The sequence below is a fragment of the Rhipicephalus microplus genome, chromosome X (genome assembly GCF_043290135.1).
Source record: "Rhipicephalus microplus isolate Deutch F79 chromosome X, USDA_Rmic, whole genome shotgun sequence".
Classification (NCBI taxonomy): domain Eukaryota; kingdom Metazoa; phylum Arthropoda; class Arachnida; order Ixodida; family Ixodidae; genus Rhipicephalus; species Rhipicephalus microplus.
In genome coordinates this window covers 481,251,921-481,279,511 of record NC_134710.1, presented here as the reverse complement: position 1 = coordinate 481,279,511, position 27,591 = coordinate 481,251,921, and the positions used below count along the sequence as shown (strand labels likewise).

Genomic DNA, 27,591 nt, shown 5'->3' with positions numbered 1-27,591 from the left:
TTCAGCCTCGTGACGTGAACAACGTCAGAACATGATCGCGCACTGGTGGCGTTAAGAGGTTCAATTCCATATGTCACGTCGGTGACTTGGCCCACCACACGGTACGGACCCGATTACGGTGAAGTCAGCTTTTCGCTTAGGCCAAGTCGCCGCGACGGCGTCCAGAGAAGGACTGTGTCATCTTGACTGAAGTGGACATCACGATGGCACGCGTTGTAGACCTGTCGCTGTCGTTCCTGCGAATTGCTCAGACGCCGGCGAGCGATTTCACGTGCCTCTAGAGCCCTAGAGATGACATTGCGGGCATATCCTGACGTGTGGCTAATGGCAGGAAAAAGCGTGTCAAAAGGCAACGTAGGTTCTCGTCCGTACAGGAGGAAAAGTGGCAAGAAACCTGCAGTGTCATGCAGAGACGTATTATAGGCAAATGTTACAAATGGAAGGGCGGAGTCCCAGTCACGATGGTCGGAAGAAACTTACATGGCGAGCATGTCCGTGATGGTTCTATTTAGCCGCTCCGTGAGCCCGTTGGTTTGAGGATGATACGCCGTTGTGAACTTGTGCTTTGTAGCGCAAGAGTGTAATATATCTTGGATAACTTGTAATAAAAAGTAGCGACCCCGATCGGTAAGCAGTTGCCGAGGAGCGCCGTGGTGTAATGTGACGTCTTCTAGAAGAAAGTCAGCGACGTCGGTCGCACAACTGGTAGGAAGGCCTCGCGTGATGATATACCGAGTGGTGTAATTCGTGGCGACTGCTATCCACTTGTTTCTGCTGGTCGATAAAGGGAACGGTCCTAGTAATTCAACACCTACCATATAAAATGGTTCGGATGGGATCTGAATGGGCTAAAGGCGTCCCGCTAGAAGGGTTGCTGGTTTTTTGCGGTGTTGACATGATTTGCATGAGGCGACGTAACGGCAGACAGATTGGTAAATGCCGGGCCAAAAGAAGCGAGGTCGAACGTGGTCATAAGTTCTTGAAACTCCCAAGTGACCAGCTGTCGGAATATCATGCAACTGTGCAAGGACAGTCTGACGCATATGTTGTGGTATGACGAACAGCAGCTCAGGTTCGTCAGAATGCATGCTGTAGCGACATAAGACGCCATCTTGTAGCAGGAACATATGGAGAGACGGAGGAGTTGTGGGACCATTAAGCCGAAGGATTATAACTCTGAGGTGAGGATCACGGCGTTGCTGATCTCCGATATTGCTAAACGCGGAAAGTGCCAAAACGCAAGTAGGCTCATCGCTCTCAGAAACGTCTGCTGGGTCTACTGGATGACGCGACAAGCAATCGGCATCCTCATGGTGGCGACCTGATTTGTGGACAACCATGTAGGAATATTCCTGTAGCCGTAGAGCCCACCGGCCAAGACGTCCACTAGGATCTTTTAAGGACGACAACCAGCATAAGGCATGGGGATCAGTGACAACCGTGAACGGGCGTCCATACAAATACGACCAAAGTTTAGCCACTGCCCAAACGAGCGCGAGGCATTCGCGTTCGTTGATGGAGTAATTTCGCTCTGCTGACGATAAAAGACGGCTAGCGTATGCAATAACGCGCTCGCAGCCATGCTGTCGTTGTGCCAAAACGGCTCTGATTCCGTGGCCGCTGGCGTCGGTACGCACTTCCGTTGGAACGCATAAATCAAAGTGGCCGAGAATCGGTGGCGTCGTAAGTCTACTCGTCAGTTCAACGAATGCTCTGGCTTGTTCAGGTCCCCACACAAAAGTCACATTTTTTTTAGTAGTTCCGTGAGCGGGCGTGCGACGTCAGCGAAATTCCGCACAAATCTACGAAAGTAAGAACAAAGGCCCGCAAAGCTTCGAACGTCGTTCGCAGAGGTCGGCACAGGGAAGTCCTTGACGGCGCGGATTTTCTCAAGATCGGGACGAGCACCAGAAGAATCGACAAGGTGTCCAAGGACAGTGAGCTGCCGGCGGCCGAACTGACATTTCGACGAGTTTAGTTGGAGCCCTGCTTTGCGGGAAACCGAAAGAATTGTTGAGAGACGCTCGAGGTGAGTTTCGAAAGTTGGCGAAAAAACAATGACGTCATCAAGGTAGCATAAGAAGATTGACCACTTGAACCGTAAGAAGAGCGTCCATCATTTGTTAGAATGTTGCTGGGGCATTGCATAAACCCAACGGCAATACTCTTAACTGATATAGCCCGTCGGGACTTATAAATGCCGTCTATTAACGGTCCAGTTCATCAACTGATATCTGCCAGTACCCGGAACGAAGGTCGATGGAAGAGAAATAATTTGCTCCACTAAGGCAGTCAAGAGCGTCATCTATCCACGGCAGCGGATACACGTCTTTTTTCGTAACTTTGTTAAGATTTCTGTAGTCGACACAAAAGTGCCAGCTGTTATCCTTCCTTCTCACGAGCACAACGGGCGAAGCCCAAGGACTTGAAGAAGGTTAAATGATGTCTCGAGCAAGCATCTTGTCGACTTCTTGCTGGATCACGTGGCGCTCGGTTGAGGAAACCCGATAGGGTCACCGGTGTACTGGATTTGCATCACCAGTGTTGATCCGATGCTTTGCGACAATCGTTTGACCTAGGGGTCGGTCACAGAAGTCAAAAACGTTTTGATGCGACGCAAGAAGGCCACGAAGCGCAGACACATGCTTGGCCGGTTAAGCAGTCTAGTGTACTGCCTGACTGAATACTTGCAGATGACGGTGTATCCTCTGTTTAGGACGATATGTGGTAGTCGCCGGCCGGGGCAAGGGTTGCAAGGGATATCCCTCGTGGCCGCACTTAAGAGCAAAGTCCAAAGTTCACAATAGGGAGACTTGCCACGGTGTCCTTCATTTCGATGATGGTGTGGGGGAACGCAACATTGAACGAACAGAGGACTGTAGGATTAGGTGAAATGACATAATCGCCGTCAGCCACAGGTGGATTAGAAGAGACATCGATATACGTCACAGCTCGACAAGATAGGCGAACAAAGTCGGTGGAGCATAGCTTTAGCAGCGCAGGATCAGGAGGGTCTACGGCGTGTGATAGGACGAGCTGAACAACACCAGCAGAACAGTCAATTAGGGCGGAATGCTCCGACAGAAAATCGAGTCCCAAAATGATGTCATGTGGGCAGTGGTTCAGTACGTAGAACAGAACAGTGGTATGACGTCCAGCAACAGCGACACGGGTGCCACACATCACAGTAACTGCCGGTGTTGCACCATTAGCTACTCGGACAACAGTGATCGGAGCAGGAGTGAGCACTTTCTTGAGTGGAGCACAAAAGCTGGAGTTCATGCCTGATATGTGAGTGCCGGTGTCAATGAGTGCTACCACAGAAGTACCGTCAACATTTACATTAATCAAGTTGTTGTGTCCGGGTATCGTGTGTAGAGGAATTTTGGGTCGGGTCGTCGAAGCAGGCCACCTCTAGGAGCTGCGCCCGTCAGTTTTTCGAGGACTGGTGGTAGGAGGGTGAGAGGGAGCGACGTCGGTTAGTTGAGCGGGACATGTGTCCAGAGGGCGACGGGGAGCGGCTTGGTTGAGCGGGCCTGAATGGCGAAGCATCATCTTGTGCCGTGTAGATCGGCATCCGAGAGCCAGCAGGTGGGCGTCGGTTGTTGACATAATGCGACCATGACTGCCAACCCCAGGAAGTGCGGCAATGACGTGAAATATGGCCGACTCGTCCACAGTTAAAGCAGATCGGCATGTCATCGGAAGTTCGCGATTCTGCCGGGTTCAGGTAACGTGGGTGGTTGTTCGGTCCGCGGGACATACTAGGTGTACTGGGCAGTTGATAGTCAGGTCGGTTAACGGGGCATAGCGTCTGAAGTCTGGCGTTGGCCAGTTCCTGGCGTACGACAATCTTGATCAAAGAAATCGTGGCGCGAGAGTCGTTGGGGGCCTGGACTTGGTCAGACAGGGGAGACGCTGCCTCGATTTCGTGGCGCACAATGCACAAGATATTGACGGAAGCAGCAGGGGCTGGTGGCAAACGGGCGTCCTCGCAGGTAGATGTTGCAGCCGTGTTGGGAAGACGTGAAAAGTGTGGAACGATACGGCGACTTTTTGCGTCTTCAAAGCGTCAGAATTCATTGATAACGTCGTCTACGGTCAATGAGTTTCGAAATACGAGGAGATTGAAGGCGTCATCGGCGATTCCTTTGAGGATGTGCGCGACCTTTTCAGATTCCGGCATCTTGTCATCAACCTTCCAGCAGAGGGCGAGCACATGTTGTATGCACGTAACGTACGACTCGGTACAGGACTGGATTCGACACGCTAGTTCTTTCTGCGCAGCACGACGACGCCCGATGGGCTTGCCGAAGAGATTGATGAGTTTCTGCTTACAGGTGTCCCAACTCGTGATATCTTCCTCGTGGTTGGAAAACCACACTTTAGCTGTACCATCAAGGGAGAAATAATATTGGCCAACATGAGCGTCGGATCCCAGTGGTAAAGAGCGCTCACCCTTTCGTACAGCTGAAGCCATTGCTCCACGTCAGTACTGTCACTGCCCGAAAAGGTGCCTGGGTCACGCGGTTTAGTCAGGACGACGGTGCGGTTAGTAGCAGCTGGATGCGATGCTGTTGGTTGCTGCGTAGTTGGACGAAGCACGGTTGGGGTAGTCTCCGAAGAATCCTCGTTCTCGTCTTGATCAGGCATCGCACAGGCAGCCAAAGAACGTCCGCGTCCACTGCGTAGAATCGTCGTGGTGTTGACTGTGGGAAAACCCGCACTCTCCACCAAAATCTTACGGGGAGAAGGCGTCTGAAATATACCTTTACTTTTGGTAAACAGACAGGCATACAATATGGAGCCCAGTCAGCACGAGCTCGCCCTAAACATCGTCCTCTTTTCTACAATGTTCGTTTGTGGCGTCCCGTAGCAATATATATATATATATATATATATATATATATATATATATATATATATATATATATATATATATATATATATTGTGACAAGCGAGTCCTTCGGAGGAATTTCAGCAAGAAACTCGCCAGGGCAAGCAAGACAGCTGCAGCACAGAAAACAGGAGGCCGAGAGTGCGACACACGAGTCGTCTTTTCTCTCACTGGCACAGAGCTAGCGCCGATATGCACCGGTACAATTTTCTCCCAGCACAAGTACGAGCCATCCTGGCAAAGGCGACTTAAGGAAAAGACGCTATAAGTGGGTCGTAGCACGGTTTAAGTCGCGTGACCTGAACTGTTTTTTGGCCTCGGCAGCGATGATCACGCGATGGGTCGACCGGCTCGACGACGTAGTTTACGAAAAATCTCTGCTCAAGTATGCGGTAAGGACCGTGATACCGTGACAAAAACTTTGTGAAAAGTCCGGGAGTTGTGGACGGGACCCAAAGGCAAACCAGCTTTCACGCGGAGTAATGGACATCAGAAGCAGAGGTGTCATGACGGAATTGTCGGCACGAATGATCTTGCGTGGTGTACGAGCGAGCCAGTTTACGGCATTCTTAAGCTTGAGCAGCAGCTTTTAAGATCGGTTTGCCTTCAGAAACGTCCAGTGGTACGGCAGAGTGGTGTCCATTGAACATGAAGGTTCACATCCATACAAGAGAAGGAAGGTAGAGAAGCCGGTGGTAGTCTGGGACGCAGAGTTATTGTGACCGTAGGTGACGAAAGGGAGTACACGGCCCCAGTTTGTGTGGTCTTCCGACACGTACATTGCCAGCATGTCGGCAAGGGTATGATTGAAGCGTTTCATTATGCCGTTAGTCTGAGGATAGTATGCGGAAGCGGTGTGGTGTGCAATGCGGCATTCTTTGAGAAGAACCTCGATGGCAATTGAGAGGAAGACGCGGTCACGGTCAATAAGTATTTCATGTAGGGCCGCATGGCACTGAATGAGATGAAGTAGGAACCACGCGGCGTATCTCGCAGTGGCGCTGGTAGCGCAGATGTTTCTGCGTAGTATGTGAGGTGGTCGATGGCGGCTATTATCCAGCGCTCACCGTCAATAGTGGTCGGGAGTGGACCGAAGCGATCGACCCCGACGCAGTCGAATGGTCGAGCAGGGCAGGGCCATGGCTGTAGAGGACCATCGGTGCTGTGAGTAGGAGCCTCGCGACGTTGGCACGCCGGGAACGACTGAACGTACCGGCGAACATATCGATGCATGCCTCACCAGTAGTACTTTAGGCGAAGAAGCGAGTGCATCTTGAACGAGTCAGCGTGGCGGCACTGAGGGTCGTCGTGGAAGGTACTGCAAATGTCCGCGCGCAAATGACGGGGGATCACGGGGAGCCACCTGCGGCCGTTCGTCAGGTAATTGTGACGATACAGAAAGCCTTCACGAAGTGTGAAGCGTTGGACTTGACGACTTAGGGCGCGTGAGGCGAAGTTTGGGGTTTGTTGAGCCAAAATTCATGCAGGGAAGCGATTCAGGGATCTTTGCGCGGTTCTTATGGCATGTCATTGATGGTCAGAGAAGATGAATAACAAGTGGAAGATAGTGAGCCGGCAGAGTCAGAAGGCAGTGGCGATCGAGATAGGGCATCAGCGTCCGAGTGTTTTCGTCAGAGCGATAAATCACACGTATACCATACTACTGTACACGTTAAGCCCAGCGAGACAGGCGTCCAGTGGGGTCTTTCAAGGACGACTGCCAGCATAGCGCTTGGTAGTCGGTAACAGCATCAAACTGACGCCCATAGAGGCAGGTGCGAAGTTTACCGATTGCCTAAACAATTGCTAAATATTCCTTCTCTGTGACGGATTAATTAGACTCCGCCTTCGTGAGGGTACGACTTGCATATGCTACAACGTACTCGCCAAAGTCTGGTTTTCGCTGAACGAGTACCGCGCCAAGGCCGACACCACTAGCATCCGTGTGTATTTCCGTTGGCGCGTTGGGATCATAGTGGCGCAGAATTGGAGGAGACGTGAGGAGTAGGCGAAGCGTCGTAAATGACTCGTCGCAAATTGGCATTTCAAGCTCAAAGGTCATTGCTGCCGGTGAGAAGCAGTTTCAAAGGGGATATAATAGAGGAAAAATTGTGGATGAAGCACCGAAAATATGAACACAGCCCAATAAAGCTTCGGAGTTCCTTTAGAGTGCTGGGATTAGGATATTCGGCAACCACTCGAAGTGTGGCAGGATCTGGCGAAATTCCTTCTTTGGAGACGATGTGGCCTAGGATGGTAAGCTGACGGGCGCCAAAATGACATTTGTTTAGGTTTAACTTCAAGCCGGCGTTAATGAGGCACTCGAAAACTTGTTCAAGGTGAGCGATATGAGTTGGGAAATCTGCCGAGAAAACAACTATGTCATTCAAGTAGTATAAACAGGTCTGCCATTTGACGCCTCTGAGAATGGTGTCTTTCATCCTTTCGAAGGTAGCAAGCGCATTGCAAAGGCCGAAATGATTACGTTCAATTCGTATAAACCATCAGTAAGGAGGAACGCTGTTTTCGTATGGTCGGCTTCAGCAATGGGCACTTGCCAGCAGCCTGAGTGCAAATCCAGTGATGAGAAACGTTCGGCTCCTTGAAGGCAGTCGAGGGCGTCGTCGATGCGGGGTAGAGGATAAACATCCTTCTACGTAGTCTTGTTTAGGCGGCGGTAGTCAACACAAAATCTTATCGAACCATCTTTTCTCCGCACCAGCATGAAAGGAGAGGCCCAGGTACTGTTCGATTCCTGAATAACCCCAAGTTTCAGCGTGTCATGGAAGTTGTCGCTAATAACGCGGCGTTCAGCCTGCGATACTCGGAAGGGACACTGTCGCAGGGGAGCATGATGACCCGTGTCAATACAATAAACAACTGCAGGCGTGCGCCCCAATAATGGCTCGCTAACGTCGAAAGAGGCACGAAAGTGTTCAAGCAGTTGAACCTTTGTGCGCGTGACTGGCGTAGTTGCGTTATAGATGCTGCACAGGAGGGTGTCTTGGATATGGGAGGTGGTAGCCGCGGCGGAAGTGACGGCATTTATCATCAACCTTGTCTTATCGCACGTTGCATCCAATGGAAAGATGGCGTCAAAACTGTCTAAATGCCCAACACATTCGCCGCGTAACAGAGGTGCCGAGCAAGGAAAGGAATTGCACGCATGGACCACACCGGCCCCATTCACAATGGTAACGACGGCAAACGGGAGTATTAGGTTCTGTCGGCGTGCACAATCTTCAGACGGTGTAAACATGGCGGTAAATCACAGAGCCAGAGTAAACGGACACCAGGGTGGCAGAAAACAAAGAAATGGTAGCGTCAGCAGTGACAACCAATTTAGGCACCGTGCTCGGGACGTCGACGACTGTGATACTGAGAGCGGACAAAGCGGGTTGAGCTCCAGCGCAGTCAACGGCCGCATCATGTGTAGAAAGGAAGTCCCAAATGAGAATCACGTCATGAGACGCATGTGGTAGGACAACTAATTCCACATTGTAGAATGCGTCATTAATAAAAACACGTGCAATGCACGCTGTCACAGGCCTAACGTGCTGCGAGCTCACCGTCCATGATAAAAGATCAGAAACGGGTTTCTGCAGTTTGCGGCACAAAAGTTCACTTAAAACAGGAACGAGAGCTCCTGTGTCAACAAAATCTTTCGTCGCGACGCCAGTAATAATAACCGCGATCTCGTTAGGAGGCGAAAGATCAGACCTCAAAATTTTAGACGAGAGCGCAGTTCGTTCCTCAGGAACTGCGACTCTTAATTTTCCTCTTGCGTGGGGATTGTACGGCGGAGCATAGAAGAAATGGAGCGGCGCCGGAGAGGAGCAGATCGATGTGAGGGAGAACTGGCACAGTGCGAATAAGCGCCCGATGAGTCGGCGGAAACTGGGTGTGCTGGCTGCTGTGGCATGTAGTCGAGGATCATTGGCATAAAGACTGCGCTGTCGACGACAGTGACGTGCAATATGGCCAGGAATGTCGCAGGCGTAGCAGATGGGCCTGTTGTCTTGAGTGCGCCAAGGGTTGTCAGGTGGTCCGGGAGGTGAGAGTGGTTACGCCAGAACAGGGCGTAATGGCGAGTAGAAGTTGGTCACTGGGGCGAATGGTGTTGGCGTCGGTTGAGCATAGGAACAGGTAACGGCCTCAGCATAGGTGATAGGCGCTGCAGGCTGCGTTGGTGCTACAGGAGGTGGAACTGCCTCAACAACTTGAGCCTGAATGACACGATGGAGCAAGTGATCCAGTGCCGTGGAACTCCCGGTGACAGACGTGACAATAGAGAGCTGACGAGCTACTTCCTTACGAATGTATTGCTTAATTTGTGGCAGTAAGGTGGAATATTCACTGCCAGTGGTGCTCTTCACGTTGCCGGGAGTCCGCCGGTACATTGCTACGAAAACATTCTGATACTAAACATTGGACGGATGCACTGCAGATGTAACGTGTATATATATATATATATATATATATATATATATATATATATATATATATATATATATATGCGTGTGTGACGATATGATGAATGGGAGGAGACGTGGCCTGGCTCATACTGATGCTGATGCTGATGACCTATGATGGATGGCGCTTACCCACAAAGGGGGATGGGCCAAGAACCGGGCGGCAGGATACTTAAATGAATCTATACTGAAAATGAAGCCAATGTGAAGAAGTAGCTTAAAATAATACTACCAAAAAACAAAAATGTGTGCTGAGCAAGCGGTCAAACCATATTTTGTTTTTGAAAGACATAACTACGAATTATAAACTAAATATCTGAAAAGGTAGTGCTTCACTAGCATGGTAATCTTTTAGTTGCGTTGATGTAATCAAACACAGCGGAGCATACATCCCTGTGGCAGTAACCAAATGAAGTTCCGCCAAGTGATAAAATTACTGGTAAATTTACTTGTATTCCTAGCTTTCGTAATGGGGCTACTAAAAATCTTTTTTTCTGATAAGAATAACGATGACAGAATAAAAAGTAATGTTCAATTGTTTCAATTTTGTTGCACCAAATGCATAGCGGTGACGCCTTGAGCTGAGCTTTATTAGGGTAATAATTTAGTTGTGGAACTGCACAGCGCAATCTGGTATAAGTGACCTCTAACTGGCGACATACACACCACTGTTTATTCCAGCAATAGCTCAAATGCTCGAAATCTTTGAATTTATCCAAATTACCTTTTCCCCATTCGCCATGTTTATTCTATTATCACTTCTTCATCGGTTTCTACCAACCATCGCTTCATACGTCACAGGATTCCCCCTCCCCCCGTAAGAAGGCTTGGATTACGAACAAGAAAAAGTAAACAAGGAGAGGTTAAAAATTCACAAATGTCAAAATTCACAATTGGTTCCATGCTCCAGGGGAGTTCCGTAAACTTTCAAAGACTTAAAGGGAAAGGGTAGCAGTTCAGTTAACGCAGGAGTTCTGGTGGTCGAGGCTGGTGGTTGCGTCCGCGATAACAAAAAAATGCTTTGGACGTAGAACGAGGTTCGAACATCTTGCAGAATCGACAGTTCCGATATTGTAGGCATCGAATGCCTCATCGTGGGTGATACACAGGGCATGCAGGCAGCTTGCGTGCGCGTTGATTGAGGTTGATTGGGCGCTGCCTGTGTCCCTGCCGAGTAAAAGGGGTACTTTTGTGGCTTTTGGAGATTTTTCTATAGCGATGTGGCAGATGTTTTGATCGAAGGCTCATTTTAAATCTTTGGTGGAGAATGTATCCACGACAATGGGCATTTTCGCAATGTTCTTTGAGCCTTAAGAGTGCTTTCGATGAAGTTTTCTTTCGTCGTTGCCAATGCTGAAGAATACGTTGACCATGTAGTTTCTTCGTTTCGTCGACTTGCTTGTGGTGTGACATTGATCGTGGTGTGCCCGGAATCTTAACAAGCCCTCCACAGGCTTCTAAGACGCCAACCAATGCAGCTATTCTTAGCGCAAGACATTGTGGGGGGTTTCGCGCACTTGAAGTTTCTGTATTTTTAAACCGCTCATTGTTTGTCTTTGCCTCAAGGGTGCTTGTGTCATCAGAAGTCGCACCTACGCTTTTGCTTTCAGTGTTGGCAGTGAGCTTGTGCACTGGATTGACGTCGCTTCGACCTTAGGATTCATGAACACTAGACGCTTCTGCAAAAAACTTTTCTTCACAAGATGCTGATTGAGAATGCTTCTGTCTTTGTGGAACTGCTGAGCTGAATACCAAGTCAGTTTCAAAAGTACGCATGCGGCACCAATGTTCAATGCACCTGAGTCATCAATAGTGGATTCAATTCTTTTAAGCAGTGGAGAGTTAAGCATTGACGATATTTGCGCGGATGAGGAACCAGGTGGAAGGTTTGGAAAACGACAGCGTGGTCTTTCCATGAGCACGTGGCTAACTTCATCTGACGGGAATTGTAAATTCATGCTATGTGCTCGAATGCGTGAAGGCTGCTTATGACTGTGATGACTGAGTTTTAATGCACTGAGAGTGTATGTTTTTATCGAATGTTCATTATAGTCTTGTAACCAGACGATCATTTCTTCTTTTATCATTTATTTGCCAAGACTCGTCGTTGTCGAATATGTGAGAGAGGTAAAATTTCAATGCGTCACCAGCGGCGTAGTCGCTGAAGTTCGTCACCATCTCCCGTTTCGACCAAGATGCAGCGGTAGCGTGGAACTCGAACAGGTCGAATCAGTCTTGTATTGGTCCATAGTCCGCTGCTCCGGTGTACTTGGGGATAGGAAGGTCAGTAGATGCTTCTGACATGTTGCTGGTCGATGCGTAATGCTATCGGCGCTTCTACGGTAGTCCATGTATGCTCAGGGTGTCATGCGGAGGACTGCGTAGACGATGAGCGACTGATGAAGGGGCTGGCAAGTCTTCATCTTGTCGACTCGTGTGACGCTGTGATGAATAGGAGACGTGGCCTGGCTCATATGCCATGTTTTTGCTATTATCACTTCTTCTTCATCGGCTTCTACCAACCATCGCTTCATACGTCATATATATATATATATATATATAAATATATATATATATTTATATATATATATATATTGTTATGGTGTTTATTAGCAGGCACACAGCGAGTATACGCAATGGCGACAGTAACGGCCAAGCACGGACTCTCGGCGCAAGCGGCGTCCTTTTCGGGTAAACCCACTAGAGATCACTTGAGAGTTTGACCCACTTCAGTTTTCGGCGGCTTCTCTACAATTACCCCGGGGTCGAAGAGAGAGCCGCCTGGCGACCTAACAGCTTGTCACTACGAGCGGGTCATAGTAAGCCTTCAGGCGCTCCACGTTGACTATGTCGCGCCCGCGACGGCGCCTGTCCGAAGATTGTTCAATTGGCTCGACAAGATAGTTGACTGGAGATGTGCGCTCGATCACACGGTAGGGACCTTCAAATTTCGGGAGTAGTTTGGAAGAAAGGCCCGCTACAGAGGTCGGAATTGAGAGCCATACAAGGGAACCGGGAAGGAACGTGGGTTCAGAAGTGGCGGAGCCATCACGAATACTCTTCTGCCGCTCTTGATCATGCATCGTAAATGTCTTGGCCAGCTCGCGACACTCTTCAGCAAGCCTGGCTCTCTCAGAAATAGGTGCACACTCAGATGGATCCGGCGTGTACGGGAGTATCGTGTCGATAGTGTGTGACGGGTGCCTTCCGTACAGCAAGAAGAAAGGTGAAAAACCGGTCGTGCTCTGAGGGGCGGTGTTGTAGGCGTAGGTGACGAAGGGCAGTATAGTATCCTAATTCGTGTGGTTGGCGGCGACGTACATCGAAAGCATGTCGCCGAGGGTGTGGTTAAAGCGTTCGGTCAGACCATTCGTCTGCGGGCGGTGAGCAGTTGTTTTGCGGTGGACAGAATGGCACTCAGTGGAAATGGCGTCGACGACTTCTGGAAAGAAGACACGGCCTCGATCGCTGAGAAGCTCCTGGGATGGACCCTGGCGCAGTATAAATCGATGCAGTAGGAAGGACGCAACAGCACGCGCAGTAGCCGCTGGGAGAGCGGCGGTTTCGGCGTATCGCGTTAAATGATCTACGGTGACGATGGCCCAGCGGTTGCCAGCGGACGTCAGTGGGATTGGTCCATAAAAATCGATACCTATGCGCCCAAACGGACGCTAAGAGCAAGGTAACGGTTGCAGACCGGCTGGTGACATGTGTGTGGACGGTTTGCGGCGTTGGCAAGCGAGGCAGGAGCGAACGAATTGCCGGACGTAGCGGTACATCCCGCGCCAGAAGTGGCGTTGTCGAATGCGATGGTAGGTTTTGAATACCCCAGAGTGCGCGCATTGCTGATCAGAATGGAAGGATTCACATATCTCCGACCGCTGACTGCGTGGTATCACGAGTAGCCACTGCTGGCCATCGGCGTCGTAATTGTGTCGGTGTAGGAGGCCGTCACGAATGGCGAAATGGTGAGCTCGACGACGCAAGGCACGCGTGGATGGCGTTGCGGATGGATGAGAGAGCATGTCGATCAGTGGGGCGATGCAATTATCCTTTCGCTGTTCGGTAGCGGTGATGTCAACATGAATGGCAGAAGCAGCAACCGAGGATACTGAGCAGAGCACGTCAGCTTCAAGCAGAGGCGAGCGTGAGAGGGCGTCGGCGTCAGCATGCTGGCGTCCGTTGCGGTAGAGCACGCGGATGTCGTAGTCTTTAAAGCGAAGAGCCCAATGGGCGAGACGGCCTGAGGGATCCTTCAATGATGACAGCCAGCATAGTGCATGATGGTCGGTGACGCCATCGAATGGGCGACCATACAAATAAGGTCGAAACTTTGTAAGAGCCCAGACGATAGCCAGGCACTCTTTTTCGGTGACGGTGTAGTTTGTCTCGGCTCTCGTGAGCGTACGGCTTGCATATGCCACGACATAATCAGGGAATCCGGGTTTGCGCTGCGCCAGGACAGCGCCGAGGCCTACACCGCTGGTGTCCGTGTGCACCTCCGTTGGGGCTGTAGGGTCATAGTGGCGTAGAATGGGAGGAGACGTCAACAAATGGCGGAGCTTTGCGAACGCCTCGTCGCACTCGGATGACCACGAATCAAGGGGCCCGTTACCTCCAAGGAGATTCGTCAAGGGTGATATGATCGTGGCAAAGTTTCGTATGAAGCGTCGGAAGTACGAGCACAGGCCCACGAAACTACGCAGTTTTTTGACGGACGCAGGTTTGGGGAATTCGGCCACGGCCCGAATCTTGGCTGGGTCAGGAAGAATGCTATTTCGACACGACGTACCCTAGGCTGGTGAGTTGGCGTGCTGCAAAGCGGCACTTCTTCAGATTTTGTTGCAAGCCGGCATTGCTCACACGTGCGAAAACGTCTTTTAGATGTTGGAGATGTGTGGAGAAACTGGAGCGAAGACAACAACATCATCGAAGTAACCCAAGCAGGTGTGCCATTTCAAGTTGCGCAGAACGGTGTCCATCATGCGCTCAAATGTCGCAGGTGCATTACACAGACCAAACGGCATGACGTTGAATTCGTACAAGCCGTCGGATGTGATGAAGGCAGTCTTCGGTCGAACGTCATCAGCCATGTGTACTTGCCAGTATCCCGCGCGCAGATCAATAAAAGAAAAAAATTGGGCTCCATGAAGGCTGTCAATTGCGTCATTGATGCGCGGCAGGGGGTAGACATTCTTGCGAGTGATCTTATTGAGCCGTCTGTAGTCCACACAGAACCGCAAAGAACCATCTTTCTTCGCAACAAGAACAACAGGAGACATCCATGGACTTTCCGAGGGCCAAATGCCGTCGCGTCGAAGCATATCGTCAACCTGCTCGTTATTTTCCCGGCGTTCAGCAGGCGACACGCCGTATGGACGTTGCCGTAATGGTCGATGGGCACAGTTTTGATACGATGCGTACCAGTGGACGCGCGACTGAGAGAACTTCGCCCGACATTAAAGGAAGAACGGTATTCTTGCAGCAGGTCAAGAAGCTGGGAACGCTGTACTGGCGTAAGGTTGTCATCAATGTATGGGCCAACTACATCAGGAGATGATGGATCAGAAGTAGAAACAGCACTGATGGTACGCGAATCAGACAACGCGAGTCTTCGTGTACGTTCAGGACTTGTGCGTCGTCGACTGGTTCCACTCTGCCGAGACATTCCCCTCAAATCAAGGTAACAGTGTACGGGGATGGGTTGGTCACAAAAATAGCGGCGTTGCCCTGGGTGATTTTCACCGTCGCGAAAGGCACTAGCAACCCTTTCCTTCTGGAAGCACGGTCGGATGGCGAAACGAGTGCAATTGTGTCGAAGAGACCAGTGCAGTACACCGATACACCCATCGTCGAGCTTGGAGGCACTATAGTATCGTCTTTCACGAGAATCTTGCTCAGTGTCAAGGGACCGTCTTCTGGCGTCAAATGCGAGAAGGGCGAGAGTTCAATTTCGGCGGCGCAATGAATGACGGCGTCGTTGCGGGAGAGAAAATCCCATCCCAGGATGACGTCATGAGAGCATGCAGGAATGATGATTAGTTGGGGGACATACAGAACGTCCTGAACGACAACGCGAGCTGTGCAGCCTGCTGTAGGATGAATACAATGTGAACTAGCGGTACAAAGGGACAACCCAGAAATTGGCGTCGTCACTTTTCGAAGCAAGCGGCACAGGTTTTCGTTCATAACTGATACGGCACCTCCAGTGTCAATAAGAGCAGATGCATGAACACTGTCCACAAGCACGTCAATGACATTTGGTGGGTGGCTCTGAGGGCTTTCACAATGCAATAGCGTCACACTCTTCGACTCTGGGACTGCGACGACTAGTTTTTCTGCTCGTGAGCAGTCGAACTTGGCTGCATGGGGGATAGGGACCGACGTCGCGGTGACGGCGAAGTTCGAGGAGACGGACCTGGGCGAGACACTGGCACAGACGGCAGTTTGTCGTTATACGGATGGCCAAGGTGGCCAGCAACATGAGAAAAAATAGGAGCCGGCTGTACTCGAGAGCAATAACGGGCTACGTGACCGGCGTAACCGCAAGCAATGCAGATGGGCCGGTGGTCGGGTGTGCGCTATCGGTTCGCCGCAGTGGGTCTAGCTAGGAACGGAGGCTCGAAAGGCTGCATGGTGGGCTGAAAAGGAAGCTGAGGGGTTGCGCCCTACATACGCAGCCGGCATACCCGCTGCAAAGGACGGAGGTCGTGTGGCCGCTTCGGCGTAAGTCAGTGGTGCAGGTGCTTGAACGACTGGATGCGGCCTCGCAACCACTTGGGCATAACTTGGGGGTGCAGGGGCCGGAAGTTACTGTGGTTGGTACGCAGGCACGACCTCCGCTATTTCCTGCTCAATCGCTCGGCGGATGGGTGGAAGAATAGTAGTTGCCGATTGTTGAACAGCCGGTGGGTGGGCAAATAGAAGGAGAGAAAACTGGCGCGCGATTTTTTCACGTATGAAGGACTTGAGGTCTGCAAGCAGCGCCACTTCATCACATCTCACCTCCAAGCCAGCAAGGCCTGCATCTCGTGGTGTGGAGCGACGGGTTATCGAACGCTGCCGGCGGAGCTCTTCGTAGCTCTAGCACAGCGTGACGACCTCAGCTACTGTGCCTCGGTTTTTGGCAAGCAGCATCGTGAAGGCATCATCGTCAATGCCCTTCATGACGTTCCGGATCTTGTCTGATTCGCACATGCTGTCGTTGGATTTCTGGCACAGGTCCAGGACACCATCTATGTAACTTGTGAATGATTCACCGGCCTGCTGAGCGGGTTCGCGTAAGTCCTGCTCGGTTTGCAGCTTACGAACGGCAGGGCGGCCAAAAATGTTGGTGAGAGCGGTCTTCAAATCGAACCAGGTTGCGAAATCGGACGCGTGGTTGTTGTACCACAAGCTTGCAACGCCCGCAAGTTAGAACACCAAGTTTGTCCACTTGCCGTCCTCGTCCCATTTGTTGGGGATGCTCACGCGCTCGTAAATGGAGAGCCAGTCCTCCACGTCAGTGCCATCGGCGCCCGTGAAGATGGGTGGATCTCGGATCCTGGGGACACCGGGACAAGAGGGTGGCATGGGAGGAGGTATTTGCTGAGAGGCGTAGCGGGACATGGTAGATTGCAGGGTACGTGAGCGCAGTTGCAAGGGCATCGGAGGGGATCATAACACTCTCCACCAATTTGTTATGGCGTTTATTAGCAGGCACACAGCCAGTATACACAATGACGACAGTAACGGCCAAGCACGGACAGATTTACTATGGATCGGGCAACTCTTCTCCTGCACGTCGACGATGTGGGTGCGCTTTAAAGACACGGACAGGGAAAAGACAGATGTGTGCTGTCAATTCCCTGTCCGCGTCATCAAAGAGCATGCACATCAGCATCAGAACCAACGGGCCCAATTAACTTCGCTGACAAGCTTCCCCTGCAGGCGGGGCCACTGCCAGAAGTAACACGAGCAGGGGAGTGCCCTCATCGGAACGCCATGACAGATATCAGGCCATGCGAGCGGCGTTACCTGCAGCAGTGGACGTGCCTGTACCTGCCGTGCACTACGTCGAGCCCCCTTCATGTAGCCGATAGACGTTGCACCAAATACATCCTAAGGAATGCGCCAGCAATAATAGAGCAGCAAACTCAAACACACCATGAAAACAACGCCGGGATTATTGAAAAAGCATTACCGGAAGTGGCGCACTGGAAGTCTGCTGGGTAGGCCGTTCGACGCGAGCCAGTTTGTTTACAAACACCAAAACCATCTATAGGCCATCCCAGGTATCCCTCAGCACGATTTAAAAATTAAATAAAGAGGAACGATGTTACGCAAACGAAACCTGGCGCATATTGTTTTCAGTATGGTGTACTCGCTACAAGTCATTTTTTTGATTAGAAATATTTACTCATTATATATTTGTAACTCGAAAAGCGCTACCATTGTTCATAGTTATCAAGATATGGCAAAGAGACAAAGGTGCGCATGTTGAGACGACATCTGTGTGGGCTATTTTCTTTAGCGTACTAACTGCGTGCTCATTCTTAATGAAGACAACCCACGAAATGATAAAAATGACACGTGAATGTGCTCCAACCCACACAATAAGGCAGTGCTCTAAAATTAACTCACTAGAAGCAACAGCTGTGCCTCTTTTTCATTGCGAGAGACAGCGTCCTGCATATTCAGAGTGTACAGGTCAAGCGCCAACAACATTTGCCGGAACCTTGCAGGAATTTCATTCGCTTGATTCTGCGTCACTATCCATATCACACGCTCCATTGTCTTCATTGATGAAGCGGCTGGAACTCTGTTCTGTTTACAACCTGCCTGTGTAACATCACACTGGTGGGTTTCTACGGACGGGAAGTGGCAGATAACGCGATTGGTATTCTTTTTTCATTTCTACATTTCTTTCATTATTACTGGCCACATCAAAGTTTGCTTGTCTGAAGCGGCTGCATACAGATGTGCGCTAAAGTCCTTTTCATGCACGCAGCAGTCTAGTCATGTCTAATGTTTTATATATTTCGCGGGCTTTCTTTGTCAGCGTGAAAAAAATGAGCACGCAACTCGAACATTGTTGCAAGTATATAACACAGGCATATGTCATTTCAACATGCGCACATCTACGGTATTGACATATAGATAAATAGATAATTACTCTTAGAGTTCAATCAATCAATCAATCAATCAATTTATTTTCTTTTTATTAAGCGAAATACAGGACAAAAAGCTGCTTGACGAGGTCCTGACCCCGTTCACAAGTTGACAAAGCAGCAGGATTGGCAGATAATCATGCATAACGAATATCAAATAAGCCTATAGGTGTATCAACACAAAAAGTAATACAACCATTTATTTTAAAAGCACAAAAAGAAAAAGAGACTAGCTGAAATGTATAGCATTGAAGTGGCATGATCATAGAGAGCAATAATTAGAAAAAGGAAAGAATGGTCATAAATTTTGAGAGATGTATTGTTCAGGAGAATATATCAGCTAGACGAAATGTTTATAGTGACAGTTTTGTTTAAAGTAAGGATCAAAATTTTCGCGTGTTAAAAAGTTTAACAGAGAAGGTTGTCTGTAGGACAATGAGTGTTCGTCATAAAACTTCTTAGTCCAAACTTCTTTGTGCCTGGTGAGTGAGACACTTGTGTTTACGTTAAGTTTAGCAAGACTTATTGGGGTAGTGGCACCATGCTCAACAAACTCTTTATTACATAACATCAGTCTGTAATTCTAAAAAGAGAAAACTGGAAGAATATCATATTTTCGAAAAAGGAGCTTTGTAGAGGACAGATAGTGTTGAGCAGCAATATGTCGAACGGCTCTTGATTTAGTAAGTGCAACTTGCGCAAATTAGTCACACCGTTACAAATACAAATACTACTAAATAATAATTTACTTATAAAGATATAAGTTTGTAAGAAATAGTACCATATGGGCTCGAGCGTAAACTGGGCGAGCGATAAGAAGTGAACCGCGAAGTCTGATTAGAACAGCCGGCCCACAGGATGGGGTATATATTTATATATATATATATATATATATATACATATTCATATATATATATATATATATTTATATATTTATATATCTATATATATATAAATATATACCTGATGTCATTATGTAGCTTTCAGTAATGTTGTCGTGCAGTGTTCTAGCTACTCATAAGGTTAGGAACCTCATGTCACCGCTTGGTGTCATGCACGCAAAGCAATGTAGAGCATAGCCATATTATGTATACCAAGGGGGTGCACAAAAGAAATGAGGAGAAAAGAATTGATATCAGTATGCATCCAAAACAATTTATAAATACCCATCCATAGATTAGCGAACAGGCGCGAAAAAGAAGTTACGGTAAGGACAATCGAAAAAATGAAGGGAGAATCTCAAAGCAATGCAGCCTAGTCGTGTGTGGCGTCACGCAAGCCAAAGCCAACGATCGAAAAGGGACTTCAAGGTGATGAGTAGGGGATAGAGTAAAACACATCACAGTAGACCCAAAAGTGAATGCGAGAAGGAGGGACGTGAAGAGGGGAGAGGATCCCACGAATGGACGTTTCATTTCTCTTTTTGGCCGCATTGCTAGAATTCCAAGGCACGCGAGCGTCGCTCAAGAAACGGAGATCGTCCAGTAACGCTCACACGCTGCATTCGTCGTGTTAACGTCTGTTCTCCTGTCTCGTACGTCCCAAGCGCAATTTGAGTTCGTGCAAAAGTATCTTAACAACTACCCCCAAACACCCACTACTTGAGTTCGTTACTGAAGGACTTGCAAATCACTGCACTTCCTGCACATTTCACGCTAAGTGCAAATGCATAAGCCCTTTACCACTTCATTTACCTTTGCAGATTTTCCTAGACCAGCCTTGACCAAAGTTGCAGCAACAAGCAGCAGCTCGTTCGAAGTCGCCTGGACATTCCCGCAAGATGACACTCGTCTGTACAAAGGCTTTCAAGTGTTGTACTGTCCTACTAATCAAGATATCTGTACCGTGCTCTACACTACGGAGAACAGCGTGACAGTGTCAGGACTGGCTCCAAACAGCGCCTTCAATATCTACGTGCAAGCACAGCTCACGAATTTTGACGGAAGGCCAATCTTAGGACCTGCAGCTAAAGCATCGATTACTACTTGGAATAATCGTGAGTGCACACTGCTGGAAATATTTCTTGCGGTTGGCGTCCGAGTTCAGAGCATGGGAAAGAGTGATTTAAAGCCACAATACAGGACTGAACTCCCAGTCATATGAGCAATGCACGCCTTATCGGTGACATACGCATGGCACAAAGCTCGCTCTACTTTAAAAGAAGCAACAACTCTGTTTCCCATATTCAGAGTAATGGCATGCAAGCCTTACCGCATGCAAATATTTTATAGCATGCAAACGCTGCTAATTCAAATTCTTTTATTCACGCGCACACCTCAACCAAACGCAGCTATACCCATAACCTCACATTTCTTTCTCCTTTGTGGGATTATGTTGATATACGTTCACGTTAAATCTCCCTGAAAATACTCGTAAAAGATGTCTATACTCGAGTACAAGAAACTAAATTTCGAGGCCATAAACCGCGAATTATGTACAGCCGTCAGCACGCCTAACTCTAAACTCCACCGCATCCCGTTTACCCGCTTTTATGGACGCCAGTGCCACTAAGCGCTGGAGAAGCTATGTTTTGACGTAGTGCTATGATTTCACGAATTGCTGATAACGGCACATGAGCTGTTGCACGCTATGGTTCAATGCCCAGTAAAGATCGTGGCAACAAACTTCATGGACACGCGTGAGAACACCGCCACGAGCGAAACGAGGCGAAAAATGACTAGCCAAGTGAGTGTATTTGACTTAGAGCACTATATGGACCGGAATTTTCGACCAGAGCCGTGGCCGGGCTCGGAACCTGTTTAAACATACCCGCTTGAGCCCAGTCGGCTAGTCAAAGAAAGACCTGGGCCAGCCAAGAAAAAATTTTCCTATATGAAATGGCCCGGCCCGACCGCAGATGAGGCCCGACATCGGCCCGAGTCAATAATCTGGGTGGTGTTGCCCGAACGCGTTGTCGATAACAACGCACTTTGAGTGACTAATATGTACAGATGGGTCCGCTGTTAATGGGAACACCTGCGTGAGCAGCATGTTTAAATTTCGCTATCTCACGAAATCATAGCGGCTTAGATATCCATGAAGCCATTGGTGGTTAAAAGTTCCTACTCCTCTTGACAGACTACTGACTTGCATGAACATTGTTTCTTAATACAGTTGCTTTTAGAGGGCCAGGATTATTGATAGTGTGCATTCGAGTGTTTCCTTTAACATTGGATTATACTGTACATACGCTTTCGTGGCGCATGCTGAACTAACAATTGTACTTTAACCTATGGTAATTTCTTGTAAAAAAACGATAACGGTGGCAACAGGTGAGCTGATATACTGCATACACTAAATATTTGCTTGACAGAGTTACGTTGTACGCACTTTTTTTTTGCAAATACTCAATGGGAGTGCAGCCAAGACTTCGACGGAAGCCCATCTGGTCAGAAAAAATCATTTAACAAGAAATTCGCCCCGTTTCTGCTTCTTAATCTGCAAATGTCGTCGAAATACGATAGTCTTGCATCTGGAGAGATTGAACAAAGCATTTATTTGATTTTCTGCGCAAGAAAATTGGTGAATAGTATTCTGGAGGCGCTGCATTAGAGTGCCTCGAGCGTGCAGCGGACTCGCTAACTCGCGAATCTCCCCCACAGAAAGTTTTATTGCTAAGTTTCCTTTGAGCGCTCACACAAGCCTACATGCAAACTTGAAACAAAGGAGACAAAGGTAGTTGTCAACGACTGCAGGAGAAACACCCAAAAAGATCACCGGAAGAAAATGACACTGTTTCGCCAAAAGGGCGAAGCAATGATTGTGATAGCAACATATTCGAATGTTTTACGGAGTAGTAATAAATGGAGTAAACATGACCTTGCTAAGTAACCAAGTATCCTGCGGCGCGGCCACAGTCAATGACCCCAACAAGTAAATACACAGTAAAAATAATTACGTGGCACGCATGTGGTTTTACGCGGCACCACACGCTTCAGATCCCTTCCCTGCGTATTCTGCCTAAATAACTCATGGCGAACGGTACAGAACCTGCAAAACATGCATAGCCACTGAATGCCTAGCTGTGTCTCAAAAGCTTTCTCGGTGGCTAACTATACTCGTGCGCATGTTGTCAAGTGCAGTTCGCGACTGTGGCAGGGATAATTGCACAACATTAGTTTCACCGAAAAGGTGAAGCAATGGATCTGATAGCAACAAAGTGCAATGTTATACTAAGTGAGGCTGGCAGTCAACTCATGTAGATGCCATCTCACGTACCTCTACTAAACGGTGAGGTAAGACAACACGGCTGCTTCAGGTACACTTCCGGCATCGTTTTTTTCTTCTTGAGAGCTTAGCCCGTAGAAGCTCCCATCTGTTGGGCATCATTGTTCCCCCCCCCCCCCTTGTTCACCCACGAGGTAAGCGTGCGTCCGACGACCCTGGCCGGAAAGGCGATGTTCGCTCCGTGGAAAGAGGAGGCCAGTGCATTCTTAACCGTATTTATGTACATACATATAGATATACGTGAAAACCAGCTGAGACGGTCCATATAATTCACATCCCAATCAAAGTGGTTCTTTCTGGCCAACACCTTAGGCAAAAAGAGCCGAAATAGAAGTGCAAACTATACTGAGCATTCACTCTCATTCTGCAGAGGCTTCAGACACATTTCCTCGGTAACCTCCATGTATTTCCTGTGCCTTCTCACAATCTGTTCTTCGGTGCAATCCGGGAATAGTACAGAAAATTTTCCCCACCACCGCAATGCAAATGAAGCTTCACCTCACAATACACCCAGGCTGGAGAAGGACCAGCTCTAGGAAAACCAGAGAAATTCGTTGGTTATATTTAGGGTACTCCCCTCATAACGATTTTGCGTTTTCACAATCATGTGAAATATGGTTGGATTCAAAAATACACATGAAAACTAATATTGATCATGATTATATTGTCAAGTAAACGTTGTTTTTTTGCTCTGTTCATGTAAAGCTTTATTTTGTTTTTTCTTCTGGAGTTCTTTTCAACAAGCCCGGCACTATGACATTTTCATGTGCAAATGGCGTGAATGTCTCCTATATTAATGTTTCGATGGGATTCCGATCGCAGTTCCGATGCTGCATACCAAGTATGCAGCGACCATACAAGAAAGTAATGACTGCCTGCTGCAATGGACTTGCTACAACAGCACCATCGACTACTTCCAGGTGAGAGCTTCAGGCATAATGACTGCAGCTTGCACCGCCAAATTGGTGAATATATATTTGTACTTTTCTCGCTGGCTCGCCGAATGATTCTCTATTCATGCTTTAAACGGGTTCTGCAACACTTTTTGAGAATGGTACAAAAACGCTTGGTAGTCGACGCTACCGAGAACACGCGAGCCTAAAAATGACAATTGCTTCTCAGAGCCAAGTAGAAACCGCTTTTTAGGGGCGAAGCTCCTTAGGGCGTGGGCTGTGCGTCCCCTGTAGCCTGTATGTAGCCACCTCAAGTTTAGTTCTTGCAGTGTTCACTAGATGGTGGTACCGTCCCCTGTATGTAGCCACCTCTAGTTTAGTTTTTGCAGTGTTCACTAGATGGCGGTACCGTCTCGTGTATGTAGCCACCTCTCGTTTAGTTCTTGTAGTGTTTACTAGATGGTGGTACTTGTAGCTGATGATTAAAAGATGCAAGATGTTATAAACTAGAAAGCGGTACTTGTAGTTGATGAAAGACGCGAGATCTTATAAAATAGGAATGATGTCACATATGGCGCGTGTCATTGGTTGAAGGCAATCGTTCGATTTAGTGCGGCGACGTACGCTAGGGGGAGCGATGTAATAAAATCAAGTGGGCGAAATGTACAGAGGATTCATGGTTTACCAGGTTTACCTCCGGAGCTTCGCCCACTCAACATCATTCACTTCGTGGATATGGCGGAATTTTTTCTTTTTATACAAATGCACCCAAAGTCAGCGACATTGGCTGATATGTGAGCTGCATAGTTGTCGTTGCCGCTGCAGGCTGGCGCTCTTTGGCCGCAGGCACGGCGGGGCAGTATCGTAGATCGACGTATCTTATATCTTATATTTCTAGTTTACTATAATGATTTGCCAGTATGTGTTTCTTCTAACCTGAAACTGTTTGCAGACGACTGCGTTGTGTTCCGGAAAATTAACAGCCTAAATGGCGTCACTGCCCTTCAAAATGGCATTGACACCATCTTTAACTGCTGTCCAACTTGGCAAATGGAACTAAATGTTTACAAATGCAAGGTATTGCGTATTTCCTGAATATCATATTCTCCTGCTACTTACTCACTTAACAGCATCCCACTCAGATCAGTCACCACTTACTGTTATCTAGGCGTACACATAACCACTTGTTCAAGCTGGTCACTCCATACCCGCTCCATTATTATTAATGCAAACCGCATGCTTCGGTACATTTGTCGCAACTTCTTTACCGCACCTGTCTTATTTAAACTACTAATGTACAATACGCTGATTTGTAGCAAGATAGAATACGCCGCTGCAGTATGAGATCCGAGTTCAAGTAATTTAATCAATGCTCTTGAACTAATTCAGAATAATTCTGTTTGCTTTATTCTTCACAACTACAGTCGTCACACTAGCATTTATGCCAGAAAAAATTCACTCGAACAGCCGTCTCTTGCCTCTCCACGTATGCTCTTCCGCCACTGCCTATTTCACAAAATTTGTCATCATGTTCCGACTCTTCGCAATGCACTTATTTTTCAGCCTTTTTACGTACCCTATAGTATTGATCATTCTAATGAAGTTGGTGTTATGTCTTGCCTAACCAAAACATGCAGCGATTCAATTATTCCAGAACATCAGTAGATTGAAACCGCCTTCCCGGATCTGTGACCATTTTGACCGATTATCACTTGTTTTCTTCTGCGCTAACAAGCCTTGTATAAACGCCCACACTTATTTGTTCTGTTTGTACAGAATGCTTATATTTTGCGCTTTTTACATTTTATTTATTTTTATTATAACCTAACACTGTATGAATAAAAAATCGTGTTTCGCCCCCCTACATAATGCCGTTGGTCCGGAGGATATTACAAAATGGATAAATAAATAAATATTTTAGTTACTCTTAAAGCATCTAGTATCTCTATCGCGATACGCCTGCAAAGAGGAGTATCTGTCTCTGTATTTCTGTTACATTCGATAATTTGTCGTGCGTCTAAAGATAAAAGATACTGCGATCGCAACGCTACCGTGTAATACATTAATCACTACTTCGCTTCTAAAGCTGTCACGGATGTCCCTAAGCCACCTTTTTAAAACTAAGGGCGGTGACATAACCTTATCTTTCTGCTCTACTACAACATTGAGGGCCAGCGATGAGTTATGAACGTCCCTTTTGGTGGAGCGGTGCAACATGACAGAACTCGCGCAGTCAAAACAGTAACCAGTGTGCAAACGTAGACATTCGTGCACTTGTACGCGTGCTTTTTGTTTTTGCTTTAAAGATTATCTCTATTTTTCAGTTGCGTCAGAGCAATGACACTTACCCTTAGCCACTGATCAGCGCCACGTGCCACAAGGCATGCATATGATCCTGCAACTTTTAATGCCACTCTCTTGCGTGGTGCTTCGTTAGAAAATCTAAAGCGCTGGGTTGATTTGCATCTGGTGTCTTTCACACATCAGTCAATGGCACAGTTGCAGTGGTAGAGTGACTGAGGTACTCGGCTACTGACCCACAGGTCGCGAGATCGAATCCCGGCTGCAGTGGCTGCATTTCCTATGAAGGCGAAAACGCTGTAAGCCCGTGTGCTCAGCTTTAGGTGCTCGGTAAAGAACCTCAGGTGGTCGAAAAGCAAAGTGCTTTAGCCACTGTACTACCGCAGAGGGGCACGACTTCTTTCTCGTTGATTGCATACGCGGGAACTGTATTTGTTTCAACCAGCTTGATGAATACAGATCTTCTAAGGAACACGCACTCATGCTCACTCACAAGCTTCGATGGGAATCCCAAAATGACTTGTTTTTGGGATAGTTGGTGCATACTTGGTGCAGAATACTGAGGCGCAAAAAACATGACGTGAAGCAGGAAGAGCAGGAGAAAAGACAGAACAGCGCCAACTACCAACTGTTTAATGACCGTCTAGAAAACGCACTGGAAAGAAGACGAAACCGCGCATACGTGCAAAGCCAACAAAAATGCATTTTTTGGATAACTTAGTGCCTTATTCATGACGCTGTGGGATGTTTGTTGGCTGTGCATGCATGCGCGGTTTTGTCTTCTTTCCAGTGCGTTTCCTAGATGGCCTATAAACAGTTGGTAGTTGGCGCTGTTCTGTCTTCTCTCCTGCTGTTCCTGCTTCACGTTATGTTTTTTGCGCCTCAGTCTTCTGCACCTTCGATGTCAAATTGCTGCCATCGAGTGATGCCATTGTTGTTTACCAGTGCAGAGAAAAGGCGAAATTACGCCAGAAAACTAGAAACACGAAAAAACGAAAATCCTGCATTGGATTAGATTTTTTATGAACAATACGAATAATCCTGTAGACAATACCTAGATGTATTCTTTTCATGTTTTCCTCTGTGCTACACAAAAAATTGGCCCCGTATCTGCACGTTTCACTACAAATGTCGTCAAAAGAAGATAGTCTTGCGTGTGTAGAGATCGAACAAAACGTTCCTTTGATGATATGCGCGAGAAAATCGGTGAATTTTATTCTGGAAGCGCTGCTGCGTCAGAGTGTGTCGATCCGTACAGCGAAGGCGAACGAGCGCATTCAGGCACCATAGACACGAGCGCTATCTGGTAGTTATTTTCAAAAATGAAGGCAGGCGTGCGCGCCCGGGGAGAAAGATGCGCGTTTCACCTGTCTTGGAGGCGATAAATAGTATAGAACGCAAAGCGACGGCCAGAAGCCACCACCATGTCGTCTCAGCAAAGCGTCGGAAACACTTGCCTTTTTTAACAACGTGTTGCACTGTCAGCACAGCGTGATAAACACTATAGTCCTTAAAATTACTTGTGTGTGCCTCCTCTGGTATAAAGGCACACACACAAAACATCGACGTGTTGTTATGGTGCCTCAGATATGCGCAATAATTGCTTTTTAATTGATGATCGCACGAGTATGAGCGCTGAATCTTGAGCAAT

At 48.0% G+C, this 27,591-nt stretch overlaps 1 protein-coding gene across 2 annotated transcripts in view; it reads left to right on the top strand.

The window, feature by feature from the left end:
- Window positions 1-27,591, top strand: part of LOC119160793 (receptor-type tyrosine-protein phosphatase F) — a 223,567-nt gene that overhangs the window by 123,170 nt on the left and 72,806 nt on the right. For both annotated transcript variants that reach the window (XM_075880872.1, XM_075880871.1), the window contains 2 exons: window positions 20,222-20,515; window positions 23,569-23,666. In XM_075880872.1, the coding sequence (XP_075736987.1) occupies window positions 20,222-20,515; window positions 23,569-23,666 (392 nt within the window). The remainder of the gene's footprint in view (window positions 1-20,221; window positions 20,516-23,568; window positions 23,667-27,591) is intronic.